The sequence below is a fragment of the Pelophylax lessonae genome (genome assembly GCF_965119305.1).
Source record: "Pelophylax lessonae genome assembly, chromosome: 3".
Classification (NCBI taxonomy): domain Eukaryota; kingdom Metazoa; phylum Chordata; class Amphibia; order Anura; family Ranidae; genus Pelophylax; species Pelophylax lessonae.
In genome coordinates, this window is record NC_138770.1 from 493366541 (window position 1) to 493382871 (window position 16331).

At 42.0% G+C, this 16331-nt stretch overlaps 1 protein-coding gene across 2 annotated transcripts in view; it reads right to left on the reverse strand.

Annotated features, from left to right (window-relative positions):
* Positions 1 to 16331, reverse strand: part of ARHGEF33 (Rho guanine nucleotide exchange factor 33) — a 242473-nt gene that overhangs the window by 31861 nt on the left and 194281 nt on the right. For both annotated transcript variants that reach the window (XM_082252137.1, XM_082252136.1), the window contains exons 12-13: positions 15555 to 15703; positions 3776 to 3943 (exon numbers count right to left, since the gene is read on the reverse strand). In XM_082252137.1, the coding sequence (XP_082108263.1) occupies positions 3776 to 3943; positions 15555 to 15703 (317 nt within the window). The remainder of the gene's footprint in view (positions 1 to 3775; positions 3944 to 15554; positions 15704 to 16331) is intronic.

A 16331-nucleotide genomic window follows, 5' to 3' on the forward strand; every position in this document is an offset into this window, starting at 1 on the left:
TATGCAATGCCTCCAAATATAGAATCTTACAAACTTAAAGCATGTGCTATCAACACAGCATTCATAATGTGCAAAAAGCATCCACAATATTCAAAAATAATAATGAAAATAAATTAGTGTGAGTAAAGTTCAATGCAAAAAAGTCCAATATATGTGATAGATATCACAGCAAAGAAAGTTTTATTTGTCATGGCAATGGTTTTACTGGCATTTGGATGAAGCCTTTTACTTTATTATGTAGATTCTATACTTTTTAATAAATGTACTACACTATATGTAGTCCCCTGCTTGTGGCTCCGTGTGGTAAGCGCTTTTTTCCCCAGACAGTGTCAAGCAAACCATCTGACTGTCCCCAGTAGTGAGAAACGGTACTGCTGGGTGTCTCCATTGTGAGAATAAGGCCCCTTTCACACATGCGGACCGTCCACATCCACCTGTCAGCTTTTCAGGCGGATCTGAATGGATGCCCCATGCATCTTTATGGGGCAGCGGATGTCAGCGGAGACATGTCCGCTGACATCCAATCCGATCCTGTCCGTCAAATCCGGAGGGATGGAAACCCTATTTTCTATCTGTCTGGCGAATCGGATCAGATGAGAACGGACAGGCGGTCCGTTCTCATCCGATTCCCCCATAGAGGACAGCGGGGTTCTGACACCTCCGTTCCACACGCAGAGCGGAGACGGAGCTGTCATCCACCTGCTCAGCGGGGATTGGGGGATCGATCCCCCACTGAGCAGAATAGCTCCGTCAATACAACGGAGCTGTGTGAAAGGGGCCTAAAGCTGGTTGACCATGTGTGAAGGATCCTGTTGCCACAAACATGCATGTTTCTGCTTTCCTCTGGCAGCTTTAATGTTGGTAAGTGCATTTTAGTTGTGTTGCTCATGCGTGGGTGTGAGGATTTTCACTAGCTGGTGGAGGACACTTTCTTTGCTGTGATATTTATCACATATTTTGGACTTTTTTGCAGTGATTTATTTTCATTATCTTTTTGAATATTGTGGATGCTTTTTGCACATTGTGAATGCTTTGTTCATAGCACATGCTTTAAGTTTGTAATACACCTTTTGGATGACATACAGCTTAAAAGAAATGCATAGACAACAATGCTAGTACGAAGTTGAAGGGTAAATTTTTGGTAAATATGAGTTCAAGAAAAGCATAAACTCCAACCACTTACAACTTTTGTGGACACCTACAAAAAATTATCCTTGCCTCCTAGGTCTAACATTACAAAGAAGTGTCAGTTTTCTAATAAATCTAAAGACCCAATATGATTATTTAATGCCAAACTTTGGAAAATGTTCCCAAATGGCCAGGCTTGGATTCACTTGACCATCTATATTGACACTTTAAAGGGTAAGTTCACCTTTTTTTTTTTTTTTTTTAAGTCCAGTTTCCCTATGTACCAATATGCCATTAATGTACCTCTGTTGCAAAAAAGCAAAAGCTTTCTCTATCTTCTAGGACAGGCCTTACCTTTGCCTTCAGTGTCTCCTATAGAAAACACCATTGTTACTTCCTGATACCCTTCCTGGTATTTAGGATGGTAAACTGTTAAAGTGGTTGTAAAGGCTGTAGGTTTTTTACCTTCATGCATCCTATGCATGAGTAAAAAAACCTTAAGTATGCAGCATCCCCCCTCCCCCCATAATACACCTGAGCCCCATCTTAAGCCAGCAATGTGCATAAGAGCAGTGGCTTTCCTGGGTTTTACCCTCCTCATTGGCTAAGACACATTGGCTCCCACTGCTGCTAATCACAGCCAGTGGGGAGGGACGAGGGGCTGGGCCGAGGCGTGTTCTGTGTGTTTTATGAACACACAGAGGCAGCTCAGGAGTGATAATGCACAAATGCCCCCATAACAATTGGCTTGCTAAGGGGGCATTCAGGAGAAAACAGGAGAAGTGTGTCCCTGGAAATCTGTAAAGTTCAGCATACACTAAAAGAAATTTGATTGTACAATCTCCTTTAGGGGTACCATAAACTATGTAGTGCAAGGGCCTGCCTGACTGGGTACAGAGTGATTGGATAGATAGGTGTGTCCTCCTAATATATAGTTTTGGTAAATCCAAAAGAGATTGTACAGAGATTTTATAATTAGATTATGTAGTGTATGGCCACCTTTATACACCTACAATGAACTAGTTGCGTTTTCGGTGCCATTATTTGTTAATGGCACCTCAAACATGGAAGCAAATGTGCATGTTGTCGAGAGCAAAAATGCATGGCAAAAATTGTGCAAAGTGCCAAAATGAACCCATGAGTTACTTTGTTTAAATCAATGGGCGCTCCAATGCATGTCGCAAAAAAAAACACAGCAAATAACGTGCTCTCCTACTACACTGTGTAAATGGGGCCTGAAAGTGAAATTGGTGTGTTCATACCCTCCCCCTCCCTGAGCTGGAACTACAATACAAGAGCATTAATAGCTGAATGTCTCCCTCTTGTGTACTTTTATAAAGCTGGCCATACATTAAGCAATCTGATTTTACATATCTATACAATCTCCTTTAGATTTACCAAAACTATGTAATAAGAGGACCCACCTGATACAATCTACTTGTATTAAATCAGACAGGCCCTTGCTCTACTTAGAAAATCTAAAGGAGATTGTACAATCAAATTGTATGGCCACCTCAAGGGAAGAAGTAGGTGGAAATAAAAAAGAGGTGGTATAATAATGAGGGAGGTGTGGTCCAGAGTGGTAAAACACACCCTATTCTGTGATGCAGAAAGCAGTGCGTGATGGGATATGAAATTACTAAAAAGTCAAATGACGACACAGGAAGGGATGGTCTCAGAAAGTATTTTTTAAATTTTGAACAGAGGTGAAAATTCCAAGCTTCTGTGGACTAGGTAAGGGAGAGATAAGCACATTGAGATGGCTTAGGCAGAAAGGACATTAGAAAAGGCTTCTAATCATTTTAAAAAGTGAAATTTGGCCTGAAAAGGTGAACTTAGCCTTTAAAACAAACAAAATCATAGTTTATTTTGTTTTGCTAATCATATACAGAAGTAATTTGTTTGGTGGCCCCTTTCAAGCAGTCCGTCTATCAGTTTTTCAGGTGCCCCCGATTTGACCCTTCAGTCTCCTCTATAGAGCGGTGGGTATCAACGGATATATGTCCGTTGACACCCACAGACGTCTGATTCGATTCTATCTGCTAAAAACAGATGGATGGGGATCCGTTCCTCATCCATCTGGCTGATCTGAGCGCAGTCGGGTGTAAACTGACAGGCCTTCTGTTTACATCTGACCGTCCATAGAGGAGAGCGGGCTTTGTCTGTGTCATCCGCCTGCTCAGTGGGGATCAGTGGACAGATTCCCCGCTGAGCAGACGGACTCCAATGGAGCCCACCCTGTGTGGAAGGGGCTTAATCAAAATGTATAGTGTATTTAAATGCTTTTAAAATTCAAAGTGGCCCAAAAGGATATGGGGTATGTGTGCCACATACGGAAGTGATCACTTATGACCAATTTGTGATTGTATCAGTTTGTTGCAAACACAAATTACTATTATCATGATTTATTTCACAGCAAATTCAACTCATAACTTTTTGTTTTAACTAATATTTATCTTTGTTTCATGAATTTGCATTTTTAGATATGTTTATAGTCTTTTGTGTAACTATTAGGCAGCAATTTGTGCCCATTCATTAATTTAATGAATCCTCTGAACACATTTTCTGTAATTTAAAATGTAGCATTTGAAAATAACTATTCAACAAGCTCCTGGAATTAAGTATTATATTTCTTCAGGCAGCTTACATGACTGACGCGTTGGAGTCTGGTGCCGATGCATAAGTCTGTAGTGTCTCATTAGACTGGACTGGATTTTCCTTAACATTTGTAGAATTAGTCAAACCATGAGGAACTTCTTGGCTTGTTGTAGTGCAGTGAGATGCCAGACCTTTGTATAGTTTATTCAGTGAGGACCTATAAAAGCAGAGCAGCATTTAGTAAAATGTTGCAGGCAGCAATATTTCTAGAGAGGAATAACAATACTCTGGCTAAGCACTGTGACTTTCATTAACACCAAAGCAGCTGAAACTGATTAAAACCCCCTCTGCTACTTAACTGACCAGATCAATATCCCAGGAGTTTAATTGATTTGATGCTGTACTCTGAAAAAAAAGTGTTCCTTTAATTTTTTTGAGCAGTGGATATTTCAAAAGGTGCTTTTGACATGAAATGTTCACCACATATCGGTAACAACCCATGCAATCCATACATACAAAGAAACCAAAACAAATAGGTTCAGAAATTAGGTTATGTGTAATAAAATGGAATGGCACAGGGAAAAATTATTAAACACTTGAAGAAAGAGAGGTGCAAAAAGGCATGGAAATCCAAGACACTAGCTGAAATCTTTCAGTAATTAGAAAGCAATTCTGCCCCTTGTCAGTGCAAATTATTATGGGCTGGTTTAGTCTCAACTGATGGCCTAGAAAAAGGTGTCTCATTACCAAAGGATCACAAAAGAAACATCTCATGAAGGGTAAAACCAAAGAGCTTGCTCAAGACTTTTACAACTTTATTGTTGCAAAACATACTGATGTAATTGTTACAGAAGGATTTCTAAACTTCTGAATGTTCCAGTGAGCACTGTTGGGGCAAAAATTTGGAAATAGAAAGAACATAATTTCACTATAAATCGGCCATCGCCAGGTGTGCCTCACAAGATTTCTAACAGAGGAGTGAAAATAACTTTCAGAAGAGTTGTCCAAGAGCCAATGACCACTTGTGGAGAGCTTCAGAAAGACCTGGAATTAGCAGGTACAATTATTTAACCACTTCAGCCTCTGAATATTTTACCCCCTTCCTGACCAGGCCCTATTTTGCGATTCGGCACTGCGTTATTTTAACGGACAATTGCGTGGTCGAGCGATGCTGTACCCAAACAAATTTACGTCCTTTTTTTCCCCACAAATAGAGCTTTCTTTTGGTGGTATTTGATCATCTGTGCGATCTTTATTTTTTGCGCTATAAACAAAAAAAGAGCGACAATTTTGAAAAGAAAAACAATATTTTTCACATTCTGCTATATGACATTCCCAAAAAAAAAAAAAAAATTAAAATCTAAATTTTTTAACATTTTAGGCCAATTTGTTTTCTGCTACATATTTTTGGTAAAAAAAAAAATCACAATAAGCGTATTTTGATTGGTTTGCGCAAAAGTTATCCCGTCTAATAACTACGGGAAAGATTTATGTCATTTTTATTGTTTTTTTTTTTTATTACTAGTAATGGCAGCGATCTGTGATTTTTTGCAGGACTGCGACATTGCGGCAGACAGATCGGACCCCTGACTGACATTTTTGACACTTTTGGGGGTACCAGTGACATTAATACAGTAATCAGTGCTAAAAATATGCACTGTTACTGTAATAATGACACTGGCAGGGAAGGGGTTAACAGTATAGGTGATCAAGGTGTTCAAAGTGACCCTAGGGGAGTGATTCTAACTGTGGGGGGGCGTGGCTTCTGAGATGACCATAGAGACATGTGATCCTATATAGAAGGATCACATGGGCTCTGTGATCCTCCCAGGGATCACAGAGCCCATGTGACCCATGTAAACACAGCCGACCATCCTTCTCCCTCAGCGGGGAGTGATTGAGAGTGTCAGGCGGCAATTAGAACCGCCTGACACACGCATCGGCTTCCCTGCTGACGAGGAAACTCTTAAATGGTTTTAAAGAAAGAAAATAAAGCTGCTAGAATGTCCCAGCCAATCACTTGACTTGAATTTAAATCAAAATCAATGGAAAGAACTAAAGATCCGAGTTCATAGAGGAGGCCCACAGAACCTTCAAGATTTGAAGACTGTGTGGAAGAATGGACCAAAATCACACATGAGCAGTGCTGCTGATAAGGCAGTATAGCCAGCCTTCCTGTAGTGGGCCCATGCCTCATCAGTTCAAAAGGAGGACCCAGGCACCAGCCAAGCAGGAGGGCCAGCAGTACTGCCTTATTGCTGACACTTGTGGTTCTTGTGCAGTGCTGTCGACTTCTAATTATCCTTTCTTCCTCTGGCTGCACTGCAGGGGGATTAATTTAGTTTTAGTATCTGCATACTCTTCTCCCTGCTGTCTGGGATCCTTGTGTGCCCCTTTCCCTCACAGTGCTGCCGATTTCCCTCCTCTCATGTCGGCACCTGCTGAGGGCACACAGGTGGGTAATTTCAGGATGGTTGAGCAGGGGGGCTCACAGTCCTGAATTAACCCATCACTGAATGAACACAGTGATCGATCAGTACCTCCATGCTGCATATTCACTTGAATGGGTCTTGTTCAAAGGGGGTATAATTTTTGCACCATTGCTGAAAAGCATAGCTTCGCGGGCGTTTGTATTTTAGAAAAAATGTAATTTTATATTTTTCAGGGGAGGAAGGGGGCCCTGTCAGATAGGCTGTAAGGGGCCCCGTGATTTCTATCAGCAGCCCTGCACCTGAGCAATGTATGCGACTAGTTTCTCTATACAGGAGCGTCTTGAAGCTGTCATTACCAACAAAGGATTTTATATGGAGTATTAACCACTTGACCTCTGGAAGATTTACTCGCTTTCATGAGCAGGCTATATTTTGTGGTACGGCACTGCGTGACCTTAACTGACAATTGCGTGGTTGTGCCACGGTCTGTACCCAAATACAATTTATCTCCCACAAATAGAGCTTTCTTTTGGTGTTATATGATCACCTCAAATTTGAAAACGTACTTTTTGAAGAAGCCCACTCATAAAAAGAAACTGCTGTGTCACGGATTTCACAGAGCCTGCCTTCTGAACTACAAAGTTGCTGGGAGGAGGAGTCTCAGGCAGAATCAGTACAGGAATCACAATATGCAGGCAGCAAGGTACCATGGAATATATAGTCATTAGAAATAAATGTAAACTGCAGAGGAGAAGCTGCAAAGCATGCAGGCAATCCCAGAAGTTGTGGAAAGAGATTAAGACAATGAGCACTCACAAGATGAAAGGAAATTTCTTACAGGCTCTAATGGAGCAATAATGTCTCGATCTCTACCTTGGTTAACCGGGGGAAGTCTTGTCTGGCAGCACTAGGGTCGTCGGTTAGAATCACAACCACAACACTACCTGCACTAAGTGTGCATGTTCTCCCTGTGCCTGTGTGGGTTTCCTCTGGGTACTCTGGTTTCCTCCCTCACTCCAAAGACATGCTGGTCCTGTCTAAATTGATGCTTGTATAAATGTAAGTTAAGGACCTTAGATTCTTGAAGGCAGGGACTGATGTGGATAATAACTATGTAAAGTGCTGTGTAAATTGACAGTGCTATATACTGTAAGTACTTGTAATAAAATGAATAAAAAAAATATTCCTTGATAATATACAAGACTTAAGGTGAATAGCTGAGCAGCGCTCAGCTCGACTCAATTTTGTTCTAATGCAGACCGGAAGTCCCCATATGACTGAGAGAACACAGGGCAGTATACTGTATGTAGCTGATGCTACATACAGTTTATACAGCGCTGACAGGGAGCGTGTTTCTTAGTAACGAAAATAATTAATTTGGGCCAGCTTGGCCTTAAAGCACTATTTAAAGTTACAAAAAACCTGTAGTTAGGCTTTAATGTAGTGAAAAGAACCCCAGCTCCCCAAAACCTGTACACATCTCATAAGGCACAGGAACATATGCACACTGATGGCATGCTAAAGCTAGTGCAGTCTCTACAGCATGGCTAGCATTGAGTTCTGCCATGTGGAGTGTCACAGATGAGGCAGTTGGCAGACAGCTTATGTTAGCACTGCTTTTCTTTGTAATAAGCGAAAACCAGCTTGGATCAAACCAACTATTTAACCACTTCAATACTGGGCACTTTCACCCCCTTCCTGCCTAGGGCAATTTTCAGTTTTCTGTGCTGTCGCATTTTGAATGACAATTGGGCAGTCATGCAACCCTGTACCAATGTAAAAATGTCTTATTTTTTGAGACGGATAGAGCTTTCTTTTGGTGGTATTTAATCACTACTGGGTTTTTTATTTTCTGCTAAACAAATGAAAAAACAAACCTGAAAATTTTGAAAAAAAAACGTTTTTCTGTTGCAAATAACTAGTTTTTCTCCTTCACTGATGTGCGCTAATGTGGCTGCACTGATGGGCACTGATGAGATGGCACTGATATGCGGCAGTGATGGGCACTGATAGGGGGCACTAATGGGCACTGATAGGCGGCACTGATGAGAACTGACAGTCAGCCCTGATGGTAACTGACAGGCAGCACTGATGGGGCTGCACTGATGATCAGTGCCCTGATTATCTGTGTAAATGCCCCCTTGTCACACTTGCCAGTTACAGGCTCTCCTCTCCTCACGCTGTGACAGAAAGGAATGCTGATAACTGGAAAATTTGTTTACATGTGATCAGCTGTGTCCGAAGGAGGTGCAGCTTTGGGAGCACGTCCATGGATGCCCTCCCAGAATGAGAGAGCCGCGCCCTACACCATCGCACAGCCATTGTTCGGTTGGCTGAAATTCAGCAAGAATTCCACCTAATTTGTGACATGCCCACCAGCTTTGGCAATGCTGCAGTGGCTGCATATGCAGCAGAGGGCTGTCAACTAGTACCTGTGTGAGTATGGCTCAACAAAAGGGGTAAGGGCGTCTTGGCTTTTTTTCCCCACACCAATGGCTGCTAATAAGGGATGCAAGCACTGTACTGTCACCATTTGAGGAAGCGAAAAGGATGGTGAGCCGTGACAATGCATGCATCAGTGACACAATTAATGTTGTGTTCCTGCTGGAGCAGACTCTGGGTGGCATTATGGACAGGGTACTCAAGGCAGAGCAGCAGGCAGAAGAGTAGGACTTTCTTTCCTCCCAAGGCCTGCTTTATGGAAACACCATTCATGTAATGCCACAGAACACACAAGAGGAGAGGGAGATGGAGGAGGATTATGGCAGTTTTGGAGGCATTGACGCAGAGGAAGTCATATGTCAGACCATAAAAGATGGTTTTCTGTCCCCAGAACCCTTGGGAGTAGTACATGATTTGGAGGAGGCAGTTCCAGATACTGCAATCTTCAGTGACACGAGGACTCTGCTTCTCATGCCTCCACAAACTTGCATTGCATGGGCTTCCTTTTTCTTCAAACCCTGCAAAAGGTCCTGAGAATTCATGAGATCAAGGAGCCTGTTATAAGGGAACAGAGGATGAAATATCTTGAGGACACCTCTAAGAGGAGTTTATGTAATGCCTTTCCAGACTCTGGTAGGTTACAGTCTCATGCAAAAGCTAGTTGTGAGGCTTCTGTTGGTCAAAGGAGGAGCGGTGGAGAAAGGGGGCTGCCTCAGTGATGAATTTCAACATTTTATTAGTCCTCAGTGCCCAGGGCTGTCAGCTTTCTCATCCCATTGGCAGTGTCTGCATCATATGGTGGAAGATTATCTAGGGGCGAAAAACAGACATGGAGAGTTTTCCAGTCGATGATCCACTGGGTCATGAGAATAGACCACTGGCCAGAACTTGCCCAGTATGCAATTGAGCTGCTGGGCTGCCCTGTATCAAGGGTGCTTTCTGAATGGGCATTCAGTGTGCTTTCTGAACGGGCATTCAGTGCAGCCGTAGGTTTTGTGACAGACAAATAAGTGCGTCTGTCCACAGACTCTGTTGACCAGCTGACATTTATCAAAACAAATCCTTCCTGGATTAGCAGCAGCTACCAAGCCCCTGATGCCAATTTTGCAGATTAAGTGTTTTTGGGATGTGGAATCTCTGCAAGACTGTCTAGGCTGCCTAGCTTTGTGGGTGTTGATTTTATCTGGAAGAATTTTTTTGGTATAGGTTTCATGGGCACAATTAACACCCAAGGACCAATTTTTCTACACATGGGTGCATATAATTTCAATTTTTTTACAACAAGATCAATTCTTGCTTTCATCAAAAATACCTCTATAGGGTTATGGTATGAAGGCACTACCAACACCCAAAAGCCCAATTTTTCTGGAACTGTTTGACCGGGGCATATCATTTAAATTTTTTACAGCAAGGCCAATTCTTGCTTTCATCAACAGTACCTCTATAAGGTTATGGTGTGAAGACACCACCAATACCTAAAGACCAATTTTTCCGCAATTGTTACTTCTATCCAAAGTTTGAGAAACAGACACCAGAATTTATCCAATAAATCTGTAAACTTGTTCCGAGTGCACTAAATTGTGACCTCATCATACAGACTGGCTCCCTGAGCCATTGCTTACAAAATAAAGTTCAAACCAATATGGTGCAGCGCTAATCATAGAAGTAGAATATACAACAAATATTTAATAACCATAAAGTTAAAAAAATGGTGAGTATTATGCAACTAGTAATAAAAATCCACAGATTAAGTCCATAAATGTTAAGCAGATGATTGTGATTCCCGGAAAAGAAAAATCCACACAGGTGAGTAAGGTGTGCAAAAGGGTCACAGAAGGAACTACACCCAAAAAGTGATACAATTGGCTCCTTACCGGATCCCCTTTGCTACCAAGTTATAGGTAGCCAAGCGCATCGCACAGAGAGCCAGATGGTCCGGGGTTAAATGACCAAATCCACTTCCTTAGCCCTCAGTAGCCGGAAGGATCAATCAGAAACCCCTCAGGGACAGTGGCTCATTTACACAGAATCCTCCTCAGTATGTGTGGAAAAGAATAAAGGGAAGACTCCCATAGTGTAATAACGTACAAACTTTTATTAAGATAGGTAAAAAAGAAAGACACACACATTTTGTAGTTCATAATACCAGCATATCAGAAAGCAGCATAGAGTTGTGTGCTGCTGCAGCATTCCTGTACATCGTGGATCCCCCAGCTGGATAGGTCAGGGGAAGACTCCTCTCACCTCACACCGCCGCAAGCTGGGAGCCGTGGTATCACGCGTCATCAGGAGACCATGCCCCTTCATGTTTCATTATCACTAATGTCCTCTGGGGGTTGGACCAATCTGGATCAAACATGGACTTAATCTGTGGATTTTTATTACTAGTTGCATAATACGGACCATTTTTTAACTTCATGGTTATCCAATATTTGTTGTATATTCTACTTCTATGATTAGCACTGCACCATATTGGTTTGAATATTGTTTTTAGAACTTGTACTATTGTTTCAGGTGCTAGCGGCTTCTCCCTAAGTGCAGTGTTTCTTTTGGTTTACAAAATAAAGAAAGCTTGCAGGGAAAATGTTGTTTTTTTTTCTTTATAAATGTAAATTTTGCTGCAGCAGGTTCTATACATGGTACAGATGTGCCACTTTACAGGCAGACTAAGGGGAACCCCCCCAGGTACTATATTTAAATTAATTTTATATTTTTCATTGTTTTACTTTAGGCATCATTAAATCACTGCTCATTTGAAAATTATCTTTTTTAAAAACTTTTTTTGCATTGATACATGTCCCCCCAGGGCAGTACCTGGACCCCCATACCCTTTGTTTGCCCAATAACTTGCATATAAGCCTTCAAAATTGGCACCTTTAGTTCGGGTCCCATAGACTTTAATTGAGTTTGTTGTTCAGCTCTGAATGTTTGCGATGTTCGAAAGTGCTGTCTCAAAACAAACCAGGGGGGTGTTCAGCCCATATCATTTTAGGTTGGACCAATGTCTGGAGCTTTCCCAGCATGTACTCTGGAGCTTCTGGCTTGCCCTGCAGCCAGTGTGATGTCTGTAAAGGCCTGTAGTACATCAGGAGGTTTTGTTACGGAGAGGCGAATCCAGCTGCCCCTTGACAGTGGGGACTGACTCATTTTCATAGAAATTAACGAACCTATTATTGCCAAAAAATCCAAACACTTTGCTGCTGATGTTATGGACTAAACCTTTAAGTGTCAGCCCCCCCCCCCCCCACGCTCCTTTAAAAAAATAAAAATAAATAAATACCATTACCAGTTCCTTCCTCTTTACAGAGCCTATTCTGGTGTTCTGGCTGTTTCCACAGCTTCCTTAGTTGCATCATTTATAATGTTTTCTGTAGGGTAAATCCCGCTTTGTCTCTCAGTCATTGTGGTGTATTATGGTCCTCCACACCTTTAAAGGTGCCACACAATAGTTTCCAAAGTTGATCTCTACTGCAAATCTTGTAATGTTTGCTGCAGGGTCCTGTGTTTCACTTCAGAGTTTGCAGCCTACTCTGGTCCTCTGGCACTGTGGAGGTACTACATACCTGTAACAGTTCTACACAAGGTTTCCAAAGCTTGACCTCTGCTGCTAAATTTCCAGTGTTTGCTGTAGGATAAATCCTGCAATGCATCTTAAAGTTTGTTTCAGGGGTGGCCTGGCACTGTTAAGGTGCCAACAGTGTTTCCGCTGGTCAAACTCAGCTGCAAAACATGCAATGCTTTCTGCAAGGTAAATCATTCAATGTGCCTAAATATTTTCAGCCTATTCTGGTGTTTCACCATTGTAAAGGTGCCACATAATGTTTTCACAGGTCAACCCCAGCTGCAAAAACTGTAATGTTTGCTGAGGGTAAATCTTGCATTGCTACTCATAATTTTCAGCCTATTCTGATGCTCTGCCATATCATGTGTGGCTGTTGTGTCTCAGATAATACTCTAGCTTTTATTTCAAGATAAAACCCACCTCATCTTTCCCTCTTTTATTGCAGTCTAACCAAGCTGCCCACATACTGTCTAGCTACTGCACAATGTAGTTGGCTATTGTCTTTGAGATAATGCGCTGTAATGTTTTGCAAGATAAAACCTGTGTTGTTTCTCACCCATTTGCTGCCTGCCTATTCAAGTGCTTGTGTGCTGTCCTGATGGTGGACAATTCCTACCAAACATATACCTGAATTCTATATTTTGATTAATTTTGGAATTATTGGGGCTATGTGGGTGGGAGGGGTCCGGGGAATGTGTGGTTTTGGAGTGTTTTTGTGCACTCTGTTTTGCCACTTTATTAACATTTAAGACATTGCAGAGTGGTACTGCAAAAATCAAACTCACAAACTATACTGTTAAGCTGCAGTGCAAGTGGCCAGTTTGCACAAAATTAAGGGCTTTAGCTTATTGTTTGTTTTTAAGAAGAAGCCTTCCTATATCTTTTAGATCTGTCATGGCTGTTACTTTTACTGATAATTTCAGGCTTATTACAGTTTGATAAAGAAAAAAAATAGGTATCGCAGCCAAACCAATGCAATAAGGCTGTCCACAGAGTTGCTCACACACATGCACTTCAGACTTGGCATTGAGGGATTAGCACAAATATTCCGATCACTAGTCACTTAGGTGATAATGCAAATGGGGACTTAACATGTAGGGGTTAACACTCAATCACTGAATATTGATCATCGTGGGATTATTGTACATTTGCTGAGGGATAATCATTGTGGTTTAAAGTAGGGATGTACCGAAATGAAAATTCTGGGCCGAAACCGAAACCGAAAATGCAGGATGCCCTTGGCCGAAAACCGAAACCGAAAATGACTTTTTTCCCCCAAATGATTTTAAAATAGATAGAACAGGAGCATACGACAGAAACAGGCAGCGATGTACACCTGTAGCTAGTATGTAGTATATGTACTGTGACGGGTTGGCAAGTGGTTAATTTAATTACCAATGATATTTGTATTATGCAGCATGAGGGGGTTAATGTATTGCCACTGCTGGTCACTGGTGCATTACTGACCGACCAGTGGCAGTTAATTAACCCCTTTGTGCTGCATTAGTGCAACCAGTATCTCCGTTAATTAACACTAGTTGCACTGATACTGGTTGCACTAATGCAGCACAAAGGGATTAATTAACTGCCACTGGTTGGTCACTAATGCATCAGTGACCAGCAGTGGCAATACATTAACCCCCTCATGCTGCATAATACAAATACCATTGGTAACCTCGCCTCAGCCCCCCCCCCCACCTCAATGATGCAATGTCCTTACTTGTCGGCACCTCTCCGCTCCTCCCGTGTACTTCCTTTCAAAAGTGCCGCCTCCCGGTGATGTCACTACTACGACTGTGTATGTCACCAGGACAGAAAGTCAGGGAAATTTCCCCAACAGTAATAAGGTTTGGTTGGAGTAAGGCTTTAACATACAGTGCCTTTTTCACAGATTTGATGTATGTTACAAAGTGTATACAATGTGTATCTGCAGTCAAAACTTAACAAGAGAGAGAGCGAGAGAGAGAAAATGTTACAAAGTGTTTCTGCAGTCAAAACGTAACATTCCATTGAGAGAGAGAGAGAGAGAGAGAGAGAGAGAGAGAGAGAGAGAGAGAGACTGACTCTAGGCTGTGATTTATGATCCGTTCTAACTTCAGACGCTTATACAGCAGCAGACATCCTCATTACCTTCTTCTACAGCGAACAGCACATGAAGGGAGGGGGTGGGTGCAACGATTCAGCATTAGGCGCAGAGGAGGATAAGACTCTGTGCATTCTCTCCCCCGAGACGTCACTGGTTGCTAGACGCCAATCGGCTGGCCGTCTAGCAAACACTGTAGCTCACAATGAAGCGCTGGTGTAACCAGCATAGGATCGCAGCAGTCAGCACACATAACCGCAAATGACAGGGAAGTGAAGGACTCACTTTTAACTGATATCAGCGGCCATACATTTTCGGCATCCTTAACCCCTTATCGGCAGAAATTGGATACTCACATTTTCGGCCGAAATTATCGGTGGCGCACCTCTAGTTTAAAGTATATACTGTATGCTGGAGTTTTTTGCCACCAAGGAATAAATGCACATACACCTCTGGTGTGAAAACAGACTAATGAGCTTAGTGCACTGGCACGGATACTGCCAAGTCAGGCCTATGTACTGGGAGGGAGGATACAAGGGAAAGATGGATGAGACTACTGGGGTTGGGGTTTTACTGTACAGTATGCTCTGTTCAGCTTGGTTAAAGCCTGGAAGCACAATCGCCTGGTGATAATGCCAAAGTGCTACTTAGGGTTCATTCACACTTGCACTGGAAAAAAATGGTCTCCAGAAGAGCACACAGAAAATGACTATTTTCAATGTGCCCTGTTGACACTAGAATGCAGGCAGCAAGCGTGGAGCATTGCTGTGTGTAAATATGTAGCATGTCTGCATTTTTCCACAAAGCACCGAAGATTTTGTCTATCTGTGTGTTTCTGTGTGCTGAAGCTGAGCAGTGGTATATAGAAATTATTAGAAATGTGTTCAAATATAATACAGTTAAGAAAAGAAAACTGTAAACAGTGCCTTGTATTGTACAAACACAAGATACCACCCCGTAGAGGAGGGATATGCAAACCGTGGCCCTCCAGCTGTTGCAGAACTTCAAGTCCTATAAGGCATAACAAGACTCTGACAGAGGCAAGCATGACACCCAATGGCAGAGGCAAGATGGGACTTGTAGTTTTGCAACAGCTGGAGAGCCACAGTTTGCATATCCATGCCCTAGAGGCTTACAACATGGACACCAGCCAAAACAGATCACTTTCTTGTGCTGGTAGAGTGAATGAACCCTATGCGGCCTAATACTATAATATAGGATAAAGCACAAGATTTAGAATAGCTTTAGTTTTACACAAATAAATGACATAGTGGTGATCATCATATTTTAATATAGCTTAAGAACATACTTCTTCAGTTTTCTCCTCTTCTGTATAAGCAGGTCCTCATTATACTGAAACAGAACACTATAGTGAGAGATAAAAACACGTAGACGCTGGACACAGACCAACAGCAAGTAATAATCTGGGTGGTCCTTCTCTGTGTACTTTAGGATATTCTGCACAAAAGAGGGAAAAAAATAATAATTCACTGTAAATATTTGACTTAAATTTATAGCTTACATTTAACTACAACACAAATTTGGCATAGAATGACATTTTATTCCAAATAAATGGATTTAAATAGACACACATGCTCCAAACCCCATGCCCTCCATAAAGGGAGAGTCCCTTGACAGAGGGACCCCCCCCCCCCCCCACAAAACACGTTGTTCTCATGTTGATGAGGACAAGAACCATTTTCCCACAACCCTAGTCCAAAGGTTGTGGGGGTCTATGGGTGGGGGCTTATCAGCACCCAGAAGCCCCTTTAAAAATAGGGGGGCTCCAGGTACCTCCTTCATGTGAAAGAATAAGATGCTTTGTGTGACAATTTTTTTTTTTGTGGGGTCCCCATTAACTAGGATAAGTTTCTGGTATATATGAAGGGAAAACCAGAAGGAGGCAGTTGGGAGCTGCCATTTATCAGCAATTTAAAATGCATTTTTTTGAATTTGAAATGCCGGGGTAACAACAAACACTTTAAATCGTCTGACTATTTGTGAAAGGAATTTGTAGGGCTGCTGTGCTAAATTCTTAAATTCCTACTAAAAATGCCACTTGCCTGTCTGTTATGCTGATCCTTTG